The following is a 22,112-nucleotide window of genomic DNA, read 5'->3' as shown; positions in this document are numbered from 1 at the left end:
TTTTTCCGGGCCAAGTGAAAATCTCTTTTTACACTTTGAAATCACTTTTACAGACTGACACATTCTGAAACCTTTTTTTTAAATTTATTTAAATGCACATGTCCAAGCTGTTTTTTTTTCAGACCACCACCGTGTGTATTCTCTGTGACTGCCTACACTCCAGCAGGGGCAACCAGCCTTAGTGATGCTGATTGTATTTGCATTACAGACTTAAACCTGAAAACCCCACTCGCTTCTAATTACTGTGCATGACTATACATGGCAAGCACATGGGTGTGTGCTAAGCCTCTGCTTCTTCCCCCAAAAATTCGCTCCTCTTTTCCATCTACTGCAACTGTAAAATCACCAGAGCAAGACGCAATAAATTTCTGCCTATAATTCTTCTATGCACACAGAGTCATGTTTTCACATTAGTGCCAAAACGAAATTTCTTTGCCAATTTGAAAGCACACTTACTGCTCTTTTTTTTTCGGGCCAAGTGAAAATCTCTTTTTACACTTTCAAATCACTTTTACAGACTGACACATTCTGAAACCTTTTTTTAAAATTTATTTAAATGCACATGTCCAAGCTGTTTTTTTTTCAGACCACCACCGTGTGTATTCTCTGTGACTGCCTACACTCCAGCAGGGGCAACCAGCCTTAGTGATGCTGAATGTATTTGCATTACAGACTTAAACCTGAAAACCCCACTCGCTTCTAATTACTGTGCATGACTATACATTGCAAGCACATGGGTGTGTGCTAAGCCTCTGCTTCTTCCCCCAAAAATTCGCTCCTCTTTTCCATCTACTGCAACTGTGAAATCACCAGAGCAAGACGCAATAAATTTCTGCCTATAATTCTTCTATGGACACAGAGTCATGTTTTCACATTAGTGCCAAAACGAAATTTCTTTGCCAATTTGAAAGCACACTTACTGCTCTTTTTTTTTTGGGCCAAGTGAAAATCTCTTTTTACACTTTGAAATCACTTTTACAGACTGACACATTCTGAAACCTTTTTTTTAAATTTATTTAAATGCACATGTCCAAGCTGTTTTTTTTTCAGACCACCACCGTGTGTATTCTCTGTGACTGCCTACACTCCAGCAGGAGCAACCAGCCTTAGTGATGCTGAATGTATTTGCATTACAGACTTAAACCTGAAAACCCCACTCGCTTCTAATTACTGTGCATGACTATACATGGCAAGCACATGGGTGTGTGCTAAGCCTCTGCTTCTTCCCCCAAAAATTCGCTCCTCTTTTCCATCTACTGCAACTGTGAAATCACCAGAGCAAGACGCAATAAATTTCTGCCTATAATTCTTCTATGGACACAGAGTCATGTTTTCACATTAGTGCCAAAACGAAATTTCTTTGCCAATTTGAAAGCACACTTACTGCTCTTTTTTTTTTGGGCCAAGTGAAAATCTCTTTTTACACTTTGAAATCACTTTTACAGACTGACACATTCTGAAACCTTTTTTTTAAATTTATTTAAATGCACATGTCCAAGCTGTTTTTTTTTCAGACCACCACCGTGTGTATTCTCTGTGACTGCCTACACTCCAGCAGGGGCAACCAGCCTTAGTGATGCTGAATGTATTTGCATTACAGACTTAAACCTGAAAACCCCACTCGCTTCTAATTACTGTGCATGACTATACATGGCAAGCACATGGGTGTGTGCTAAGCCTCTGCTTCTTCCCCCAAAAATTCGCTCCTCTTTTCCATCTACTGCAACTGTGAAATCACCAGAGCAAGACGCAATAAATTTCTGCCTATAATTCTTCTATGGACACAGAGTCATGTTTTCACATTAGTGCCAAAACGAAATTTCTTTGCCAATTTGAAAGCACACTTACTGCTCTTTTTTTTTTGGGCCAAGTGAAAATCTCTTTTTACACTTTGAAATCACTTTTACAGACTGACACATTCTGAAACCTTTTTTTTAAATTTATTTAAATGCACATGTCCAAGCTGTTTTTTTTTCAGACCACCACCGTGTGTATTCTCTGTGACTGCCTACACTCCAGCAGGGGCAACCAGCCTTAGTGATGCTGAATGTATTTGCATTACAGACTTAAACCTGAAAACCCCACTCGCTTCTAATTACTGTGCATGACTATACATGGCAAGCACATGGGTGTGTGCTAAGCCTCTGCTTCTTCCCCCAAAAATTCGCTCCTCTTTTCCATCTACTGCAACTGTGAAATCACCAGAGCAAGACGCAATAAATTTCTGCCTATAATTCTTCTATGGACACAGAGTCATGTTTTCACATTAGTGCCAAAACGAAATTTCTTTGCCAATTTGAAAGCACACTTACTGCTCTTTTTTTTTTTGGGCCAAGTGAAAATCTCTTTTTACACTTTGAAATCACTTTTACAGACTGACACATTCTGAAACCTTTTTTTTAAATTTATTTAAATGCACATGTCCAAGCTGGTTTTTTTTCAGACCACCACCGTGTGTATTCTCTGTGACTGCCTACACTCCAGCAGGAGCAACCAGCCTTAGTGATGCTGAATGTATTTGCATTACAGACTTAAACCTGAAAACCCCACTCGCTTATAATTACTGTGCATGACTATACATGGCAAGCACATGGGTGTGTGCTAAGCCTCTGCTTCTTCCCCCAAAAATTCGCTCCTCTTTTCCATCTACTGCAACTGTGAAATCACCAGAGCAAGACGCAATAAATTTCTGCCTATAATTCTTCTATGGACACAGAGTCATGTTTTCACATTAGTGCCAAAACGAAATTTCTTTGCCAATTTGAAAGCACACTTACTGCTCTTTTTTTTTTGGGCCAAGTGAAAATCTCTTTTTACACTTTGAAATCACTTTTACAGACTGACACATTCTGAAACCTTTTTTTTAAATTTATTTAAATGCACATGTCCTATCTGTTTTTTTTTCAGACCACCACCGTGTGTATTCTCTGTGACTGCCTACACTCCAGCAGGAGCAACCAGCCTTAGTGATGCTGAATGTATTTGCATTACAGACTTAAACCTGAAAACCCCACTCGCTTCTAATTACTGTGCATGACTATACATGGCAAGCACATGGGTGTGTGCTAAGCCTCTGCTTCTTCCCCCAAAAATTCGCTCCTCTTTTCCATCTACTGCAACTGTGAAATCACCAGAGCAAGACGCAATAAATTTCTGCCTATAATTCTTCTATGGACACAGAGTCATGTTTTCACATTAGTGCCAAAACGAAATTTCTTTGCCAATTTGAAAGCACACTTACTGCTCTTTTTTTTCGGGCCAAGTGAAAATCTCTTTTACAGACTGACACATTATGAATCCACCATGTGTAACTACAACAAAAACAATTCCCATTTCTATTATTCATTTCTTAAGTTACCACATACATCCCCTCTCAAACTGTAAACTCACCTTTAAAATTAGTTAGTTGTGAAAGAAATGTGTCACTCAAACAGCAGATTATCAGAGCCAGGATCTCTGTTCTGTACACCTCTCTCCTCTCAGCAGAACCAGATAATGGCAAACTTTCCCTCTATTTTTCCACACATATACATGTAAGTTTCAAATCTCAGTGCTTCCCCCTTTTTTTCAAATGTAATGACACATTTCTATTGGTTGAAAACCAACCCTTTTCCAAAAGTACCCTGCCCCCAACTTGACTTCTGCCTAGTACCCTTCCCCCAACTTGACTTCTGCCTGCTACCATAGCAACAGCTCATGGAACACTGCTGTGTGCAGTTAGGTCAGAAGTTCGACACACAATGTTTCAATTCCACAGAGCAAGAGTGCTTGACTTTTCAATCCTAACTGCAAATCCATAGTACTGTTCTTTGGTTACACATTTTTTTGTACCAATACAAAACATGCTTCTATTAATTTTCACATACAGCCTAGTTTTTTTTCTAGAATGGTATGAAACAGCCAATCAGTTCTTTTTGTTTTGTTAAAAATATGTATGCCTCCATTTCCAAACTGTCTTTCTTTTCATATTGCCATTCTACTGAAAGACACCTCCTGAGTGCATCCAGTTCTCCTTTGAAGATGTTCACAGTGTGGATTGTAGGGCACAGCTATGTCTTCTGGAGTGAAAAGTTTGCAGAGAAAACAGATATGGTGAGAGACCTTGCTTTGCCAAATGTAGACATTAAATGGATTGGTCAGAGAGGGTTAAAGTGGCACCAATTGATGCCATTGGTGAAATCCTTCATTCAAATCCAACACCCTGACCTCATAATAGTGCACTGTGGTGGCAATGACCTAGGCACTTTGACTGGGGTAGGTCTGGAAATGCTTATGAAGGACACCTTTGCACAACTGTTTACACTTTTCCCTAAAACTGCCTTTGTGTTTTCCAACATATGCCAAAGGCAAAAATGGAACTGGTCCAATCATTTCTGTCCACAGATTGACAAAGCAAGAAAGCACGTCAACAAATCTGTTTCTGCTTTCCTCCGTGACTATGGTATGGGTGCCATTTACCACAACAACTTGCGTTACGACATGCAAGACATTTATAGAGGAGATGGTGTGCACTTCAATGATGAAGGGAACAGAGTCTTCCTCTTGAACCTTAGACTCTGCATCGGTACTTACTTGTAGGTACCACTAAAAAAATGACTCCATAAACACAACAGCTCTTTTTAGAGCTCCCTAATTTCTAAACTCTTAAATCTGATTTTCATTTATTTATTTTTATTTTTTTTACCGTACGCTTACCGTGAGCTTACCGTACGCGTACCCCGTGATTTTTTTTAAAATCAATAAATGTTTTTTTTGTACTTTTCTGTCCTTCTTTGACCCCCTTACAATTGTTAGGGGGTCTGTAACTCTCCTCATTGCCCCCTTTCCTTGTTTTCACTCTTTCTTTTCAGAGTGAAATACACAAAATGGCGGCCGCCGCTTCCTGGTTTCGGCCGATTCGAATGTTTACTAAGATCTAAGAGCCAATCAGAATCGCGCTCGCGCACGCCACCGTACGCTTACCGTAAGCGTACGGTAAGCGTACCGTAAGCTGGCTCAGATATATATATTGATTTAAAGGCTATTTTCTCAAAATCTACTGAACTGATTTACACCAAACCTACAAAAGGCACTTCCTTGACCTACGGACTACCTCTCTGCCAAATTTCTAGTAATTCTGTTCAGCCGTTCGGGCTGTAGGTCGTTCTAAAGGTCCTATGGAAAAATGCATGGGAAAAACGCGTTTTGGGACCCCCCTTTTATCTCAGCCCCCGCTTGACGGATCCCCCCGAGACTTTCAGGGTAGGAGCGGAGCGTAGCGCCCCACCTATTTTGAGAAATTCGCGAGGATTCGTCGACCGGCGCCAAAGTTATTCAAAATAGAATGTTGAGGTTTTCCTATGGAAACGTGGTCCTAACTATAACTACCTACTGGCGACCGCCAGTAGGTAATATATATATATATATATATATATATATTTATTTATTTTTGGATCCAAGAGTGGTGTGAGAACAAAGGAGAATTTTCCATTAAGTTAATGCACACCTTAATCAATCAGGGTAATTGTAAGCGCTCTACTCACCCGAGAGGGTCTCATGGCGCGTGGGTGGGGGGTACAGCTCCGGTCAGTCGAAGAGCCAGGTCTTGCTAAACATGCTAAAAGAAAGATGGAACGACAGACAGCCATCATTAATGAAATAGCAAAATAATTGGAACTGCAGAAAGATTAACCCTTTGTTAAAGATCTGTTGGTAAAAATGGAAAAGAATCTCCAGAATTATGAAGAAGAAATTACAGAAAAAAAGGCACATAAATTCACCCGAGACAGACTGGATTACCAGCATGGTCGAGTATTTACCTTTGCAAAAAAAAAATTACCATTTGAGAATAAAAGAGAAAGTAGAAAGACCTAGTGAAAGCGAGATGGGCTTGGACGCAGAGTCTAGTGCGGATGAAGCACCTGGAGAGCAACTGCATTTTCACCATTAACTGCTAATATTACAAATGTCTACGCGACAAGGTGGGGGAAATCAAGGATTACGAAATCAAGAAAAAGATGGAGGAGAAAAAGGAGGGGCAAGAGGCAGAGGAAAGAGCAAAGGGAGAGAAAGAACTTAATGACTGATGAAGGAACAACCACTGGAATTAATCATCCCCAAAGCACAAAGTCCATGATCATAAATCTATGAAAAGTCACCCTCCACCCGAATCAAGAACGAATTCTCAATTTAGGCCTCACTTATTGCTCTACAACAGTGATACTTAAAGTACAGCCCGGGGGGCGCTTGCGGCTCTTTACATGCGGCCCCCAGGTGAACAGTAGCACCAGCTGCTGTTTACTTGTTGAGCACTAATGTTCAGAATTTTTTTTTTTTTAATAAACAGGCAAGCATTTATTTGCAGGATAAATGAAGCGACTATTGTGGTGTCCTCCACCTCTTAACTTTAGTTAACCTACAAATAAATCCTAGTCCGTTTATTAAATTTTTTTTAGACCTCCTTGACCCACTCAGGATCCCCTACAGCCACAGTGCGGTCCTCGGTCCCACCGCACACCATACTTTTGGCCCCAGGGCAGATGTTTGAGTACCCATGCTCTACAGCAACCCCAGATTTTATGGATACCCGGATTGAATTACATAAATATATCCGGAAGTTGAAATTACATGCACACTTTAAATTAAAACCAAAGCAGAACATAAAAAGGAAGATCCAGAAACCCCCATCTTTTAGAATAAAAGATATAAACAAGCTGTTGGAAATTCAGGATCTGGACCAAATACAAGAACAACCGAGAAAAATGATGAGACACCTGGAGAATACATATGAAAGAACAATAACAGATGTGAAAAAACTGAAACAACTGGGTTTTACCCCGGATGAATCCACTCCCAACTGAATGCAAAAGAAAATCTAAATTCTGCCCACAACTCCCTCCGGGTAATAACATTTATTTATTCCATAAGCTAACAGTTGATGACTTGAACAAATTGAAAGGCAGGTGGTATATTGGAAAGGACCGGGGAAATGTCTCTCATAAAGATTGGCAGGACATCATCATCTTGAAAAAAGATCCTTCTCTTATAATAAAACCCTCAGATAAGTGAGGTAACATAGTCTTCGTGAACCGAGAATTGTATTTGAAGGAGGCAATTGAACCATATGGCACATTACCAGCGCCTCTCATCAAACCCTTTGAAGGAGATGGAAAAAGAATTCCACATGAAGCGTGGCATGACAAAAATGTATTAGAATGGGAGGTATTTATGTATCTAAAAACTGAACTCACCACGATGGCCACCTTCTATTTTTTACAAAAACTTAAAACATAGAAGTTCTACCAGGTAGGCCAATAGTGAGCTCACTAGGCTCACAAATGGAAAACTGTGCATAATTCCTAGACTTGTTTTTACAACCCTAAGTCACATCCCTTCCTTTTTACTCAGTGGATTTGACTGACTTCCTGCAAAAGTTGGATGGAATACCACGGAGAACTGAGTATGTCATGCTGAGTCTCTACATTCTTTCCCTCTATACATCGATTAATCATAAGGATTGCATCCTGGCATGCAAATATTTCCTAAGAGACAGACCATTTGAGCATTTGGAACACACCCAAATGGTGATGGACATGCTGGAATAAGGCCTCACACACAATGTTTTTACTTTCAGTGGACAATGAGGTGGCCTGGAAATAGGACAACAATTTTTAAATGGAAAAGGTCATGCTTTGGGGTCGTTTCATAGACCACTTATTTATGTTGTGGGATGGGGATATAACAAAACTGGAGGAGTTGATCTTGAGATTGAACAGCAATGAGGTCAATATCAAACTTACCTCATCCATCAGTAAGACCCATTTTTTGGATGTCCAAGATGGAGATCTGCTTTCAACCATCCACAGAAAAGTCCCAGCTTCTAATAGATCTTACATGCGAACAGTGGACACCCAGCAGCATTGAAATGGAGCATTCCATATAGCCAAATGCTATGAGTGAAAAGAATCTGCTCGACTAAAGAACAATTGGCAAACGAAATGAAAGGACTGATAGAAAAATTCATCCAACAGGGCTACCCAGGATGCCCGTAAAAGAGTCAGAAAAAAGACACGAGCACAGGTACTCTATCAAACAGAAATAGAAAAAGAAGAAAACCGAAACGAAAAGACTCTTTTTGGAATACAATTCGGCACATCCAACGATAAAGAGAATATTAAATAAAAACTGGAACATATTGCGAAAAGAGAACCTGATCAAGGACGTGGTGGAATAGAGTATATGGAAGTCCGGACCACATAGGACGAATTGTCCAATGAAAGACACAAACCACTTTAGTATATCCCTTAGTATAAAGCTGTGCAAGTCACTTTAATAGAATACATGTAATAGCACTAGCCACTTTGAGGGGTTTGTACAATAAGGATAAATGAAGAAGTGTAGCAATGTACGTGTCTTTTTGATGAGAGTAATAAGTGCAATATTAGACATTTTTTAGCACATTTCTCTTTAGTTAAGTACGTTTTCTTAGAGAAAAAAGTGCAGTAACGAAATATGTGATATAGGAGTTAAATACATAATATACGCGCCATAGGATACACAGCGCAATAATAAAAAAAGTACAACAAGCACTTTGACTCATTTCCAATTTGAACTAATATGCACTACTTTAATAGTATAGCTGCAATAGCACAAAATACTTCTGAAGGATAGTGCAATAATGATGCTTATGATGATAGGAGATTAATTTACAGTACACATAAAATCAGGTACCCCAGTTTAAAAAGAGCATTGTATTGTACAGGTCACATTTAGCACAAAATAGACAACAAACTAGGCAGAAGTTGTACATACCAATGCCCCAAGACTATAAGGAATTTAAAAAGGAAGAAAAATGTGTTCACGGCATATGAGCTGTAGATCATATACTTGTGCAAAGATCGCCATCTGGTGTTAGGCTCGGATGTTTGCACTTTGTTTTTGTCTTGGAAGAAGTCTTTGTAGTCACGAGGGAGGGGACTCCTCCTTAGGGCGATTGTGCGCATGGGCATCGACTCCATCTCCAGATTGTTTTTTTCCTCCATCGGGTTCGGATGTGATTCGCTGCTCTCCGGGTCGGTCTCGTTCTCGAACCCCCTTCGACGCGCAGTCCTTCACCACTCTACGGTATTGTCTCAATCACGTTTCCCTTTCGACGCGCATCTTCGAAAAAGATTAAATTATCAACCTAGATCTTCGACGCGGGCCGTTGGGCCTATCCGCGCCGATCACACCAGCAGTCAATGGAAAGAACTCCTTTTAAAAAATGCCCAGGGTGTGGTGCTAAGTTCCCACACTCGAACTTATACCTAGTTTGTAATCTCTGCCTCTTCCCGGGCACGAGGACCAGAACTGTGAGGCTTGTGCATCTTTCAGGTAGAAGGAAACCATCCGTGACCGTCGCGCTCGACCTCACGAAATGTCCCACGAAAGCAGTTTGGTTCCGGACATCTTCGGAGCAGATCCCGAAGTCCAGCCAGAACAACAAGCTGATGAAGGAGAGATCTCCGTCTCCGAAGCCGACGACTCCGATATCGGAGACGAGACAGTCACACCAGCTCAGCAGTCTGTGAGTACCGAAACCCCTCTCCTGCCCAACCCCAAACAAAAGGCTCCGCTAACACCTTTGCCCTCCGGCTCAGGTCGATACTGGCAACACATTTCAGACGCCGAGCCCTCAGGCCCGGCTTTGAAACCGAAAGAAAAGCCTTTCAGCTCGGGCTTGAGCCAACCCCATTCCGGTGCCGACAAGTCACCTTCGGCCCCGAAGCCCAAAACCAAAGATGTGCCATACCCTTCTTCCTCGGCCCCTAAAACCGCCGCAGCGCCAAAGCCCTCGGCATCGAAACAAACAAAGGACAAACATTTGGAGCCGAAAAAACCTTCGGACCTGAAAAAACCTTCGCAGCCGAAAAAGGTCTCGGAGCCACAAACTCCTATACTGAAAGCTAAAGTGTCCAAGACCCCGCAGAAAGCTTCAGAAACAAAGGCAAAAGAACATTCTGACCCAAAACCTTCAGCACCGAAAAAGGGCACTGTACCCAAACAACAGTCTGTGTCAGATTTTTCAGATCCAAAGCAAAGAACATTACACATTGACCCAGAAACCGGTCATGTTGTCGCCAAGCCTCCTAAAAAGAGGAAACTGGACACTTCTCCAGACTCTGAAATACCCATTAAACAGAGAGAAATGGGCACTAATACTTCTCCACCTTCCTCTCCTTCTCATCCTAATTTGTTTACATTTTCACCTCAACCACAGGATGATGAAGATTATTATTATGATGGGGATGGGAACGGAGATCCAGATAGGGATGATGACGCGCATACCATCCCACATGATGTAGATCCTTGGGATGATTATATTACAGATCCAGATCCACACAATGACCCGGACCTCTATCCCTCTAGGCCATCACCACCAGATGATAATATTGGGTTTGCGCAACTAATTAATAGGGCTGCTCAATACCACGGGGTACAATTACACTCTGATCCCTTAGAGAAAGACTTTTTATTGGAAACATTTGCACCCTCACAAAAGTCCACATACACCCTCCCAATGCTAAAAGGCATGCTAAAACATGTACCAGAAGTGATTAAAGACCCTGTCGGAGCCAGGATCCTCAACACCAGGGTAGACAAAAAATGTAAGTCAGCTCCCAATGACCCAGTGTACATCAGGGGTCAGGTCCCTTTAGATTCTCTTGTGGGGTTGATGCACGCAAGAGGGCTAATTCGCAGAGCGCAGGCGACGCCCCTCCTCCTGACAAGGAATCAAAACTCATAGACGCATCTGGCAAACGAATTGCGTAACAGGCTGCACATCACTGGTGGATTGCCAACGCCCAAGCTTTGTTAGCCAGATATGACAGAGCTCACTATGATGAGTTTGAAAAGCATATGCAATATCTGCCTGACCAATATAAAAACAAAGCTAATGACCTTATACAGGAGTGTAAACTAATAACCAACACATCTATAAAATGTGCCCTCGATGCGGCTGATACAGCATCTCGTGCTATTAATACCAGCGTTTTACTACGCAGGCACGCTTGGCTCCGGATATCCGGATTCAAGCAAGAAGTGCAATCCGCTATTCTTAATCAGCCTTTCGACCCTGGAGCATCTTTTGGGCCCCCAGTCGACACATCTTTAGAAAAGATGAAAAAAGATACTGAGACTGCCAAGTCCATGGGAGCCTTGCAATTGTCTTTTCCCTAGAGGCTCGTTTTCGTCGCTCCTTTTACTGTGCTGGCTCCAGAACCACTGGCTCAGAACATCCCTCTTCCTCATTTAAAAGTCTGAATCAAACTACCTCCTCCAGAGGATATTTTCGAGGAGCATACAGGAGTAACAACAATAAGGGAAGAGGCCGCGGTAACGACCACTGCTGCTCCCCTACCACCAAGCAGTGACTTCCCTCTACTTCCCCCCGATCATTCCACTCCTGTCGGAGGACGTCTCTCACAGTTCCTGCCTGTCTGGAACTCCATCACAACAGACAGGTGGGTAAGACAAATTATCCAGTATGGTTCTTACCTGGAACTCACCTCCGCTCCCACAAACATTCCTCCCAGACAATGTCCAACAGGTGCTACCACTGCTTCAACAAGGCGACTTTCTATCCACTCTGGATTTAAAGGATGCCTACTTTCATATTCCCATTCACCGCGCTCACAGGAAATATCTCAGGTTCGTGGTAGATGGTCAACACTATCAGTTCAAAGTCCTCCCATTCTGGGTGACCACAGCACCCAGAGTCTTCACAAAGTGCCTCGCTAGTAGCAGCTCATTTATGAAGACGACATATTCACGTGTTCCCTTATCTGGACGACTGGCTCATAAAAGCAAAGTCACACAAAAATTGTGTGCAACACACACACAAGAATCCAGTTACTTCACCAATTGGGATTCACTGTGAACCTCACCAAGTCCCACCTCCAACCGTCCAACACACAACAATATCTAGGAGCTACAATAAACACTTCAAAAGCTCTAGCATACCCCAAACCAGTCAGGATATGCAAAATTCAAGTTCTAATATTACAATTTCAGCCTCAACACTCATTACCATCTCGAGTGTTCATGCAATCAATCGGGAAGATGGTCTCTTGCATTCTCATAGTCCCTTATGCAAGACTCCAAATGCGTCCCTTACAGGAGTGTTTGGCACGTCAGTGGAACCAGGCTCAAGGTCAGTTAATAGATCTGGTGTTGGTGGACAGGCGCACACATCACTCTTTGCAGTGGTGGAACACACAAAATCTTTCCAAAGGGTGGCCGTTCCTCGACCCGGTTCCACAGATAGTGCCATCATCTTCAAAACCAAACCATTCAGGGCATATGGACCCCTCTGCAAAAACAACGCCACATAAATTACCTGGAATTCCTGGCACTTTTTTCTGGCATTAAAATCCTTACAACTCCATCTGGTAGGCAAAGCAGTCCTTGTCCGTCAGCGAAATAGACCTAGTGGAAATCAAAGGGGCAGTGGCACGCATGGCGCGGAACAAGACCCCGGGCTTGGACGGATTGCCCATTGAATTTTATAGTCGGTACCTGGACCTGCTGGCTCCACGGCTTCAGGAGGTATATAGAGAGGCCAAGCATAGGGGGAGATTGCCGCGCTCCATGCGTGAGGCGCTGATGATCCCGCTGTTGAAGCCGGGCCGGGAGGGCTCGGACCTAGCGGCCTACAGGCCGTTGTCAATGTTGACAACGGACTATAAAATCCTAAGCACCATCTTAGCGAACAGGTTGCTACAGCATATGCCGCGGCTGATTCACGGAGACCAGTCGGGGTTTATCCCTGCACAAAATACCACCGCCAATATCCGCCGCCTGATCCGCTTGTTAGGGGATCCGCTGGAGGGAGCCCGCGCGCCGCTCGTGCTGTCGGTCGATATAGAAAAGGCCTTTGATAGCCTGGAGTGGGACTACCTGTACAGAGTCATGCGTGGCTTTGGTCTCGGGGAGGGATACATAGGATGGACGAAAGTCCTTTATGCCTCGGCGAGGGCGAGAGTACGGATCGGCGCTCTTGTCTCTGACCAGTACCGGGTGGGCCGCGGCACCAGACAGGGGTGCGCGCTTTCCCCATTGCTGTTCGCGTTAGCAATAGAGCCCCTCGCGATAGAGGCCAGGACAGGCCGTTGCTACAGGGGGCTGGTCTACAGGGGGACTCCGCAATTCATTTCCCTCTATGCTGATGACCTGCTTATGTTCTTGGACGACGCGGCTGACGCACTGACTGGCGCGCGGGGGCTCCTAGCGAAATTCGGCAAGTTCTCGGGACTGCAGGTCAACTGGTCCAAGACCTGCTTGTTCCCGCTGCGCCCTGGCGGCCCAAAGCCGGACGTCCACCCAGTGCTCAAGTGGGAGCCTTACTGCCTCAAATATTTAGGGGTCCATATATACCACTCCGCTCCCGATATACTGGAGGGTAATGTGGGTCGCAGCATAAGAGCGCTGAAGGGCAGTATGGCCTTTTGGGCCACTCTCCCACTCTCGGTGACGGGACGCGTCTCGTTACTGAAAATGGTCGCCTTGCCGCGCCTATTATATTACTTTCGCACGCTTCCGGTGTGGATACCGAGTCCGGTTTTCAGGCAGCTGCGCTCCTTGTTGGTATCGTTCCTTTGGGGTTCGGGTCGACGCAGGATCGCGTTGGCAACTCTGACCAGGCCGAAAGACGAGGGAGGCCTGGCAGTCCCGGACTTCGAATTCTATTACCTGGCGGCGCAGCTTCAGATCTTTACGCAAGAGGTAGCCAGAGTATACCGGGGCCCGGAGCAGGACAGGGAGGGGGGCACTCCCCGCCATGTGCTGGCATATATTACACTGCAGCAGCGCTTGGTCCTTAGGGACTTGACTATGGAGGAACAGACATTCCGACAATGCTGGAATCGATCGCAGCGTCGGGCGGGGGGGGCGGCGCCCATATGCGCCGGAGATCCCGTTGGGTATGGTGACAGCGCTCCCGCACGGGGGAGATTGGTCGAGCCTGCAAGTATGGGAGGAGGCGGGTCTCCAAATGCTGGGCGATTTATACGAGGAGGGAGAATTGCTCCCTTATCAAGCGCTGCGGGAGCGGTTCGATCTTCCGAGGGGGGACTACCTGCTGCACGCGGCGGTGACTTGGGCGATGCGAGAGTACTGGGGGGAGGGGCTCCGCGAGCCTCCTACGTCTGCGGCATGCCAATACGCTATGATGTCGGCGGGCACCCGCAAGGCTGTCACCTGTCTCTACTCCAGAATGCTGAGCGAAACATTACAACCGCTGACAGCCCTGAAAGAAAAATGGGAAGAAGATCTACAAACAGAGATTCCCGATGCTACGTGGGCGGGCCTGGTTAGAAGGGCCAGAAAGAGTACGAGAAATGCACGCTTCCAACTTATCCACTTCTATGTCCTCCACAGGGCTTACCTTACTCCGGGCAAAATTCGGAAATATTTCGGGGCGGAGGAGGCGGCGTGCCCTAGATGCGGCACGATTGGAGCGGAGCTCGGCCATATGTTATGGGATTGCCCCCGCCTGAGTGATTATTGGAAGGCTGTGTGCGAGACGCTGACTGAGGTAACAGACAGGGAGTTGCACTATAGTAAAGCAGTCTGCGTTCTGCACTGGTTCCCACACACTCCCAAGAACAAAACCACAAGTAAATTTATAGATATGGGCCTCCTCTTAGCAAAAAGAGTAGTGACGAGACTGTGGAAATCAAAGTTGGGTCCCACGCATAGGAGATGGCTTAAAGAGCTGCAGAGGTGGGCGGCGAGCGAAAGTACGCTTAGGTACCAGCTAGCGAGCCGTAGGGAGGATGATAAGGCATTGGAGGCGGCCACAGCGTGGGAGGTGATGGTGCAGGCCCTGTGCAACAGTGAGACTGAAGACGGAGGGGTCCCATCGGACAGGGAGGGTAGCCCCCGGGCTACTCCGGTCGCACACACACAGTAGATGGGTAAACACGACACAAAAGTACCCAAATTCACTTATTCGAGCCTCCGCCAGGCGTCGATGAGAGCACTGTTGGGGTGGGGAGGGAGGGCGAGGGCACTCAGGGTTAGGATTAGGGGAGGGGTTTGTTGGGGAGGAGGGGGGGGGGAGAAAACATTTCAAAGCAGAAAGTAGACGTCCTGGGAGTAAGCCAACGTCATTAGCCGCTGAGATCGTTCGGGGACGCTGTCCATCCTGTTAACGCTGCCCGGCCTCCGGGATGTGGGCTAATAAGCTGTGTACGAAGGTATCCTAGCCTGCCGGAGATCTGGCACAGGGGATTGAGGCGCAGACCCGTAATGTATGTACAGTGATGATCCTATGATTCTGCAATAAAAAACGGTTTAAAAAAAAAAAAAGCAGTCCTTGTCCGTACAGACATGACAGCAATGTACTACATACAGAAACGAGGGGGGAGGGGGGGAACTCTCTAGAGCTTTCACACCTAGCTCAAAGTATATGGAGATGGGCCATTCCGCAAAACATATATCTCCTTGCAGAACACCTCCCAGGGGTACACAATCAGATTGCAGATCTGCTCAGTCGTCAAACACAGCAGATCCACAAATGGGAACTTCATCCTCAAGTTCTATCATTGGCACGTAGGGAGTGAGTGACCCGTCATGGTTTAGGTCTCCATGGGATTGTATATCTGCCTCGTGCCAGTCCTGTAACTCAGCAGCTGCGAGTACTGACTGACCTCTAGGGGCTCCCTCTAAGGGGAATGCTGGGGCATAGTTTGTTACGCATCAGGTTATGTACAGGCTCCTACAGAAGCATTTGTATGCTGAGTTAAGCATTAGGGGCTCCCGGGGTCATGCTTTCACTCCGGGATAAAAGAGCCTGAGCAGTTGAGGTAATGTGTATGGCGTGCGTGTGGTTGCCCTGTCATCTCGTTGCTGGTCTGCCATCCATCTGGCTATCCACTGCAGTTGGGCAGCCAGGTAATGTTCAAAGCAGAGTCGCTAAACCTCACTGCTCCGAAGGCAAGTATAAGTTTCTTCATTGCCACTCTGTTTGCCGGTACCCCATATAAAATCCCTGGCCATCTTCTCCAGAGTGGCTAAGGGGAAGGGGGGGAGGAGAACACATATTTTGGCAAGTTTGCAAAATAATGAAGGAATTTCGGCAGGGCCACTATTTTCACGAGCGCCACTCCGCCTGCCACAGTGAGCCGGAGTGAGTGTGCTATAAAATTACATCTGGGATCTGGTGGTTGTTAGTGCCCTGCCCAGGTTACCATCAAATAGTTCAGACGGCTGGCGAAATATTCTTATACCCAGGTATCGGAATGTGTCAGTGCTCCACTGCACCCTTCCGTCATTAGGGACAAGGCCCGGAACGCGGTTTCCCTCTCCAAAGGCATATATGTTAGACTTGTCATTGTTTACCTTCAGCCCCGATATGGCCGCAAAGTCGCTTAGGATCTGGACTACTGTACCTTATAAGTTTTATTTATAATTTTTGTAGTGTTTTTTTCAATGTGTTACATGCCACTGATTTAGCTGTTTCAGCACTCTAAAATGAAGAACTTAACTCGTTTCTACTTTGGTAATAGGTTACCATATCGGTTATCTCATTTCTCATTTGGGAAATTAACAAACTGCGTATTTTAATATGTAAAGTTGTACCATTACTTACTACCCAATTACATTTACGAACCTACATTTGGAAGTGTCCATCTCTCCTATATTTTGTATGAGGATGTTCTCATACATGTGAGTTTAGTACTTAGTAGTAAGTGTGGGTGTAACCAGGGGAGTATCTGGAAAATGAGAAATATTTACTACTCAGTGGGAGGGGGTTGGGGAAGGCTGCAGCCAAAAAGGTCCCAAAGCAGTAGTCAATGTCCTGAAGCTCAGATGGGGAGTAAGTCGAACACTGGCCAACCACTAGTACTGAAGCACTCTCCAATAGAAATAAATTGAGTCTGGGAATTAGGATATACATATACACAGACACCTCACATATACATTTAATTTAATGTTAAAGAATATTTAAATACAAATATTTTATGATAAAATATTTGAATAACCTTTATTGAAAAAAATCACATTAAACAAAATAAGATTTAATAAAAATTAGGTCTGTCCATAAAAAAAAAACTTAAATTATTTTATTTGAAAGTTTATTCCACTTTTTTAATTTTTCCTATGCTTTACTATAAGGTGATTGCCATGCCTGTGGTGGATTGTCACTAGTAGTAACATCATAAATTTAGCTCCACCGCATGTTTCAGGGTTGTAATCTGTAAGTTTTCCTTACAATAACTGTTTTTTTGTCTTTCAGGAATTTCAAGCGAGTTAAAGTATGGAGTATTGCCAGAATCCTGGCCAAGGGAACCATGGGAAAATGGTAGGTTAAATCAGTTTTTAAATTCTGTGGGGTTTATAAGGCATATTGATTTTAACTTGAGGCTTCATTGTTATAGAACTCTCTTGATTCTAAATGCAAGTGTGTGTGTGAAATAATGAATGTCGGAATTCTTCCAATTTTTGCATTTAAACTGCTGAATATTATTAAACTTACAATGTCACAATGCATCTGTGTGCCCATTGTTGGAATAAATTGGTTCGCTGAATGCCAAGTTTTACTCTAATTTGCCCCTTCGGAGATGTTCAACTAGGATTCCAGAATTTAGATTTTACTAGTTTGCCTGTTAGGGACATAGAGGGACCACAGTGTATGCCTTTCTCAAGTATGGGATCCTCAGATATTGTTCTAAACATTACCTATCTCTCCTCATTCCTAGTATCCTTGAATGTTTTAAAAAACATTTGTATTTTTAACGTTTAGCTTGGGGTTTCATCCAATTGACCATATTCTTTCATATTTGTAAACTGGTGCTCTTGTGAGTGTCTGTGCCTGATGGACTGTGATGTTTTTTGTTTTAATCTGTTTTTGGTTTTTTTTTCGACTCAATACTGAACCAACAGATACACTTTACATGGTACAATGCATCATAGCTCTTGATGACAGTCATTACAGATATGTAATATAGAATATATTATTACAATCTTGGTGACCCAGGAGCAGTGTGTGGTGAAGCGACTCATGACTCGACAGTGAATTCCGATTCCTGCCACGTTCTGCGCTGGAGCGCTTTAAGAACTTTTGGGCTATGGCCAAGTCCTTGGTCCTCTCAGTGACACTTCGAAAGTGGCAAAAGGCAGACTTGGGGCGGAGATACGGAAGGGGCGTGCCACCATACCAACCATATCCCATCCCACCATCTTGTGAATGCTTCCCAAGTTGTGTGCGTACTTGGATACGGTGCTTTTTGACCCTGTGGAAATGATAGAGAGGTTGTCCGCTACCAATCCCCCCACGGCAGCTGTAGCCTCTAAGTCCTTTTAGTTTAGTTCTGCAAGACCATAGATGACTAGTCGGAGGGAGAATCGCCTTCTCCACTGACAGCCCATAACATCAGACAAATCGATGTTGCAGATCCTTCGTAGGGATTACTCCCTCCCTTTTCAACAACAACCTCAACAACGGAGCAGAATCATCGCGGAATCCAGAGGAGTCAAGGAGAATGAGTCGCTGAGAGAGGAGACTGCACGAAGGCACCAGAGATCTCCTGGACTGGCACTTGCTGCGATCCCTCCCTCCCTGTCTTTAACATCGCTGGATCTTTCTCGCGATGCTAGTTCCGCAGGACTGCAGGCACCGGAGCAGTCTCTGATCCATACTTCTCATTGAACAAAGGGCTCATTACTAATGACATCATCTTCTATACTAAAAGAAGAGCTCAATGGAGAAAAGCCTTTCTCGCTCTCTTCAAGGTCACTAACATGAGGAAAACAGCGCACGGATTCACGCTAGCTATCCTCCCATCCCTATTCTATAATGCAGCAGCCACCATCACGATCTATCATAATGGAATCATCCTCATCCAATCTGACCGCAACCTAAATCTGATAGATCACATCTTTCCGCTCATCAAGGAAAGAGTCACTACTGCACACCCCTTCTTTCTAGCCAATCACACTGAAATTATCAACTCCCAGCCTGATTCCCCAATTAAGTCAGGACACCCAGCTGTCCCCATCTGCACTGACACCAACTCTAGACCTAAGCGACACCTCAGCTAACAATACATCCCACATAAAAACCATCTCGCAACTATCCCCCCTCACCCCGCACTACCACCCCTGCCTGCCCTCCGCACCATTTCGCCCAGCACCCCACTCACACCCCTTAGCCTAGCCATCAACCATCCTCTTAACGCCACTCATCTCCCCTATGCCTACTCTCCTCCCCCAACATCATCATTCGACTAACCCCACTTATTACCACCACCTCCCATCAGCACGACAGCCCCACTGCCCCCTCTATCTTCACCTACCCCACTACAGATCCCGACACAGCCGACTTTCAGTATCCTCCCCATCCAGCTTCCTCACTCCCCCCCTTCACTAACATACACACAAAAAGAGCTCGACACAACGATCCCGATCACGACTCCCCCTTAAATGCACTAAAGATGCAATTACTCCTCCTGCACCCACAGACCATCCATCTAATAAGGACATTCCCACTCCAGACCCCAGACTTGACCGGATCTTATCTGCCCTTCAGCATGTCAAAACTTACATCCAAACCCTACACAACCTGATTATACAGCAACCCAAGCTCACACGCACTAAACAGGATTACAGATCTTTCCCTCACATCAAGAACTCTATTCGCACCCAACATCTACTTGCAAGCTCCCAGGATCATGTGTCCCCAAGCTGGAACACAGTGCCATACCCTAATGCCTTATCCCGCCCAATCAGGATGAAAAACCCTTTACCTGCTAAAGAATTAGAGACCCTGCTTCGCTCTTACGAGCTATCTCACCTCCCACTTAACTCGGTGCATCCAGTTAACTTACATACAGATTCCCTAATCCAATCTATCCCGATCAACACACACAGAGCCACTAGACAATACTCCAGAGGAATAGTTAAAAATAACATCACGAGAATCCCCCTCACAATCGAACCCACCATAGTATCCAACAAGACGCGGCTAAAATGTATTCTCCTAAACTGCAGGTCCGCTTCTAGACATGCAGACAACATAGCTGACCTTCTACTTACTAACGAACCTGGCATTCTAACCTTGACGGAAATATGGCTAAATAAAGCATCTACTCCCATCATGGACATACTGCTACCCCCTAACTATGACATCACCAGACTAGACAGAACGGATAGGCCAGGTGGTGGAATAGCCTGCATACATCAGAACAATCTAACAGTGACCAACTCCAATGCCCCCGCTTTATCCTCCTGTGAAAACCTCTGCTTAAACATCGCTAGTAATAACAAACAAACATGTACTTTACACACATTCTACTACCCTCCGGGAGATAACCTCACATTCATAGAACAGCTCATGGATATTCTAGCATCAAATGACAGCCAACAAATTAAGCAACCTTCACTGGGATGACCAGAACGACCCAGGGGTAAACAGCCTTAAAGCTTTCCTCTCAGACCTTAATCTTAACCAAATTTGCAACAGCCAACACACGACAAAGGCGCTATCCTCGACCTAGTAATTTCCAAAGTGGACTCCACTCAGCTCGACTCGATCCTCCCCTGCGATTGGTCTGACCATCACGTCATTACATTCCAAGTCTTGGAATCGGTGAAACGACTTCCAACACAACCCCTAAGAACAAAGATCTGGAAGAGAAACCTGAAAAACGTCGGCTCTGACCTCCTAGCATCCTCTAATTCAAACTTATTTTGTCCCCCGGAAGACCTAGTCGATGTCCAAGGGCTGACCAATCGCTACTTTCTCTCCATGAACAACCTACTTGACAAAATAGCCCCTCTTCAACTGAAAATAACTTCCACAAAAGACTCAAAACCTTGGTATGATGGTAGGCTAAATGAAGACAGACGCTCACTTGGAGTAATTGAACGTCGTTGGAGATCCTCAGCTGACCACCTCAAGCTACTAAGATCCACCAGAAACTCCTACTTTAGAAAGATCAGAAAATCTAAAACCGACTAATTCAGGATTCAACTAGACCAAGCCAAGAACCGTCCCAAAAAGCTATTCTATCTTATCAAAGCTCAAACCAAGAGCGCTCCCATTCTCCCCAGGCGATCCCTAACTCTCTACCCAGTTGTGATGAATTCGCCTCCTCCTTCACTTCAAAAACAGAATCCATAAAAACAGACCTACTCAAGGACCTCTTATCCCTCTCGGACATGCAAAAGAACACATCACTGCCCCCTGCAGGCGCCCAAGCTAACTACTCCACAAAATTCAACCTAAAAAACAACGCAACAACGCAACTTGGTCCTACTTCAACACTAACAGTGAAGATACCAGTGAAGATACCATACCAAAGACGCTACCCCCTCTGAAACCTTCCAACTACTTCACACACCCTCTTCCGGTCCACTACTTGAAAGACTTCATTCCTCTGTTACTACCTCTCTGAACCAAGATCATGAATACCTCCTTCCTTCAAGGATCCATTCCAGACACCCTGAAAACAGGTCAGGTATCCCCTATCCTAAAGAAACCAACAGCTGACCCTTCGGATCTAAATAACTATCGTCCTATATCCAACATACCTATGCTAGACAAACTCTTGGAAAAATGTGTTAACATGCAGCTGAACAGACACATTGAACAATTCAACCTGCTTAACCAATTTCAATCAGGCTTCCGAGCAGTTCACAGTACTGAATCAGCCATGACACACATAATTGACGACGCTCCAAAAATCCTGGACCAAAACGAAGCCTGCTTACTAATCTTACTCGACCTATCTTCAGCATTTGACACTGTCAAGCACGGCAACTTGCTAGAGCTCCTGAAACACAGAGTGGGATTGTATGGACCTGTATATAACTGGTTCGCCTCTTTCCTCCAAAATAGATCTCAAGGGTTCAAGGTCAATCAATCCCTGTCCAACCCCATGCCTGTCACGTTAGGAGTTCCGCAAGGCTCCTCCCTCCCACCCACTCTTTTCAACCTTTCATGGAACCACTCACTGAACTTCTCAGTCTCTCTAAGATTCACCTCCATATGTATGCAGACGACACCCAAATCTACATCAAGATCCACTCACTTGAAGACATCAAATCGCTAAACACAACACTTCAAAAAACCCAAACAGGGCTGGCCG

General features: G+C 44.7%; 1 protein-coding gene across 1 annotated transcript in view; it reads left to right on the top strand.

Annotated features, from left to right (window-relative positions):
* ZBTB10 (zinc finger and BTB domain containing 10) overlaps positions 1-22,112 on the top strand; it is a 480,238-nt gene that overhangs the window by 307,534 nt on the left and 150,592 nt on the right. The window contains exon 4 of the mRNA XM_085605374.1: positions 17,261-17,326. Coding sequence (XP_085461500.1) covers positions 17,261-17,326 — 66 coding nt within the window. The remainder of the gene's footprint in view (positions 1-17,260; positions 17,327-22,112) is intronic.

The sequence above is a fragment of the Triturus cristatus genome, chromosome 5_1, assembly GCF_964204655.1.
Source record: "Triturus cristatus chromosome 5_1, aTriCri1.1, whole genome shotgun sequence".
Lineage (NCBI taxonomy): Eukaryota > Metazoa > Chordata > Amphibia > Caudata > Salamandridae > Triturus > Triturus cristatus.
The sequence above is the reverse complement of the archived record's forward strand: the minus strand, read 5'-3'. Positions and strand labels throughout refer to the sequence as shown.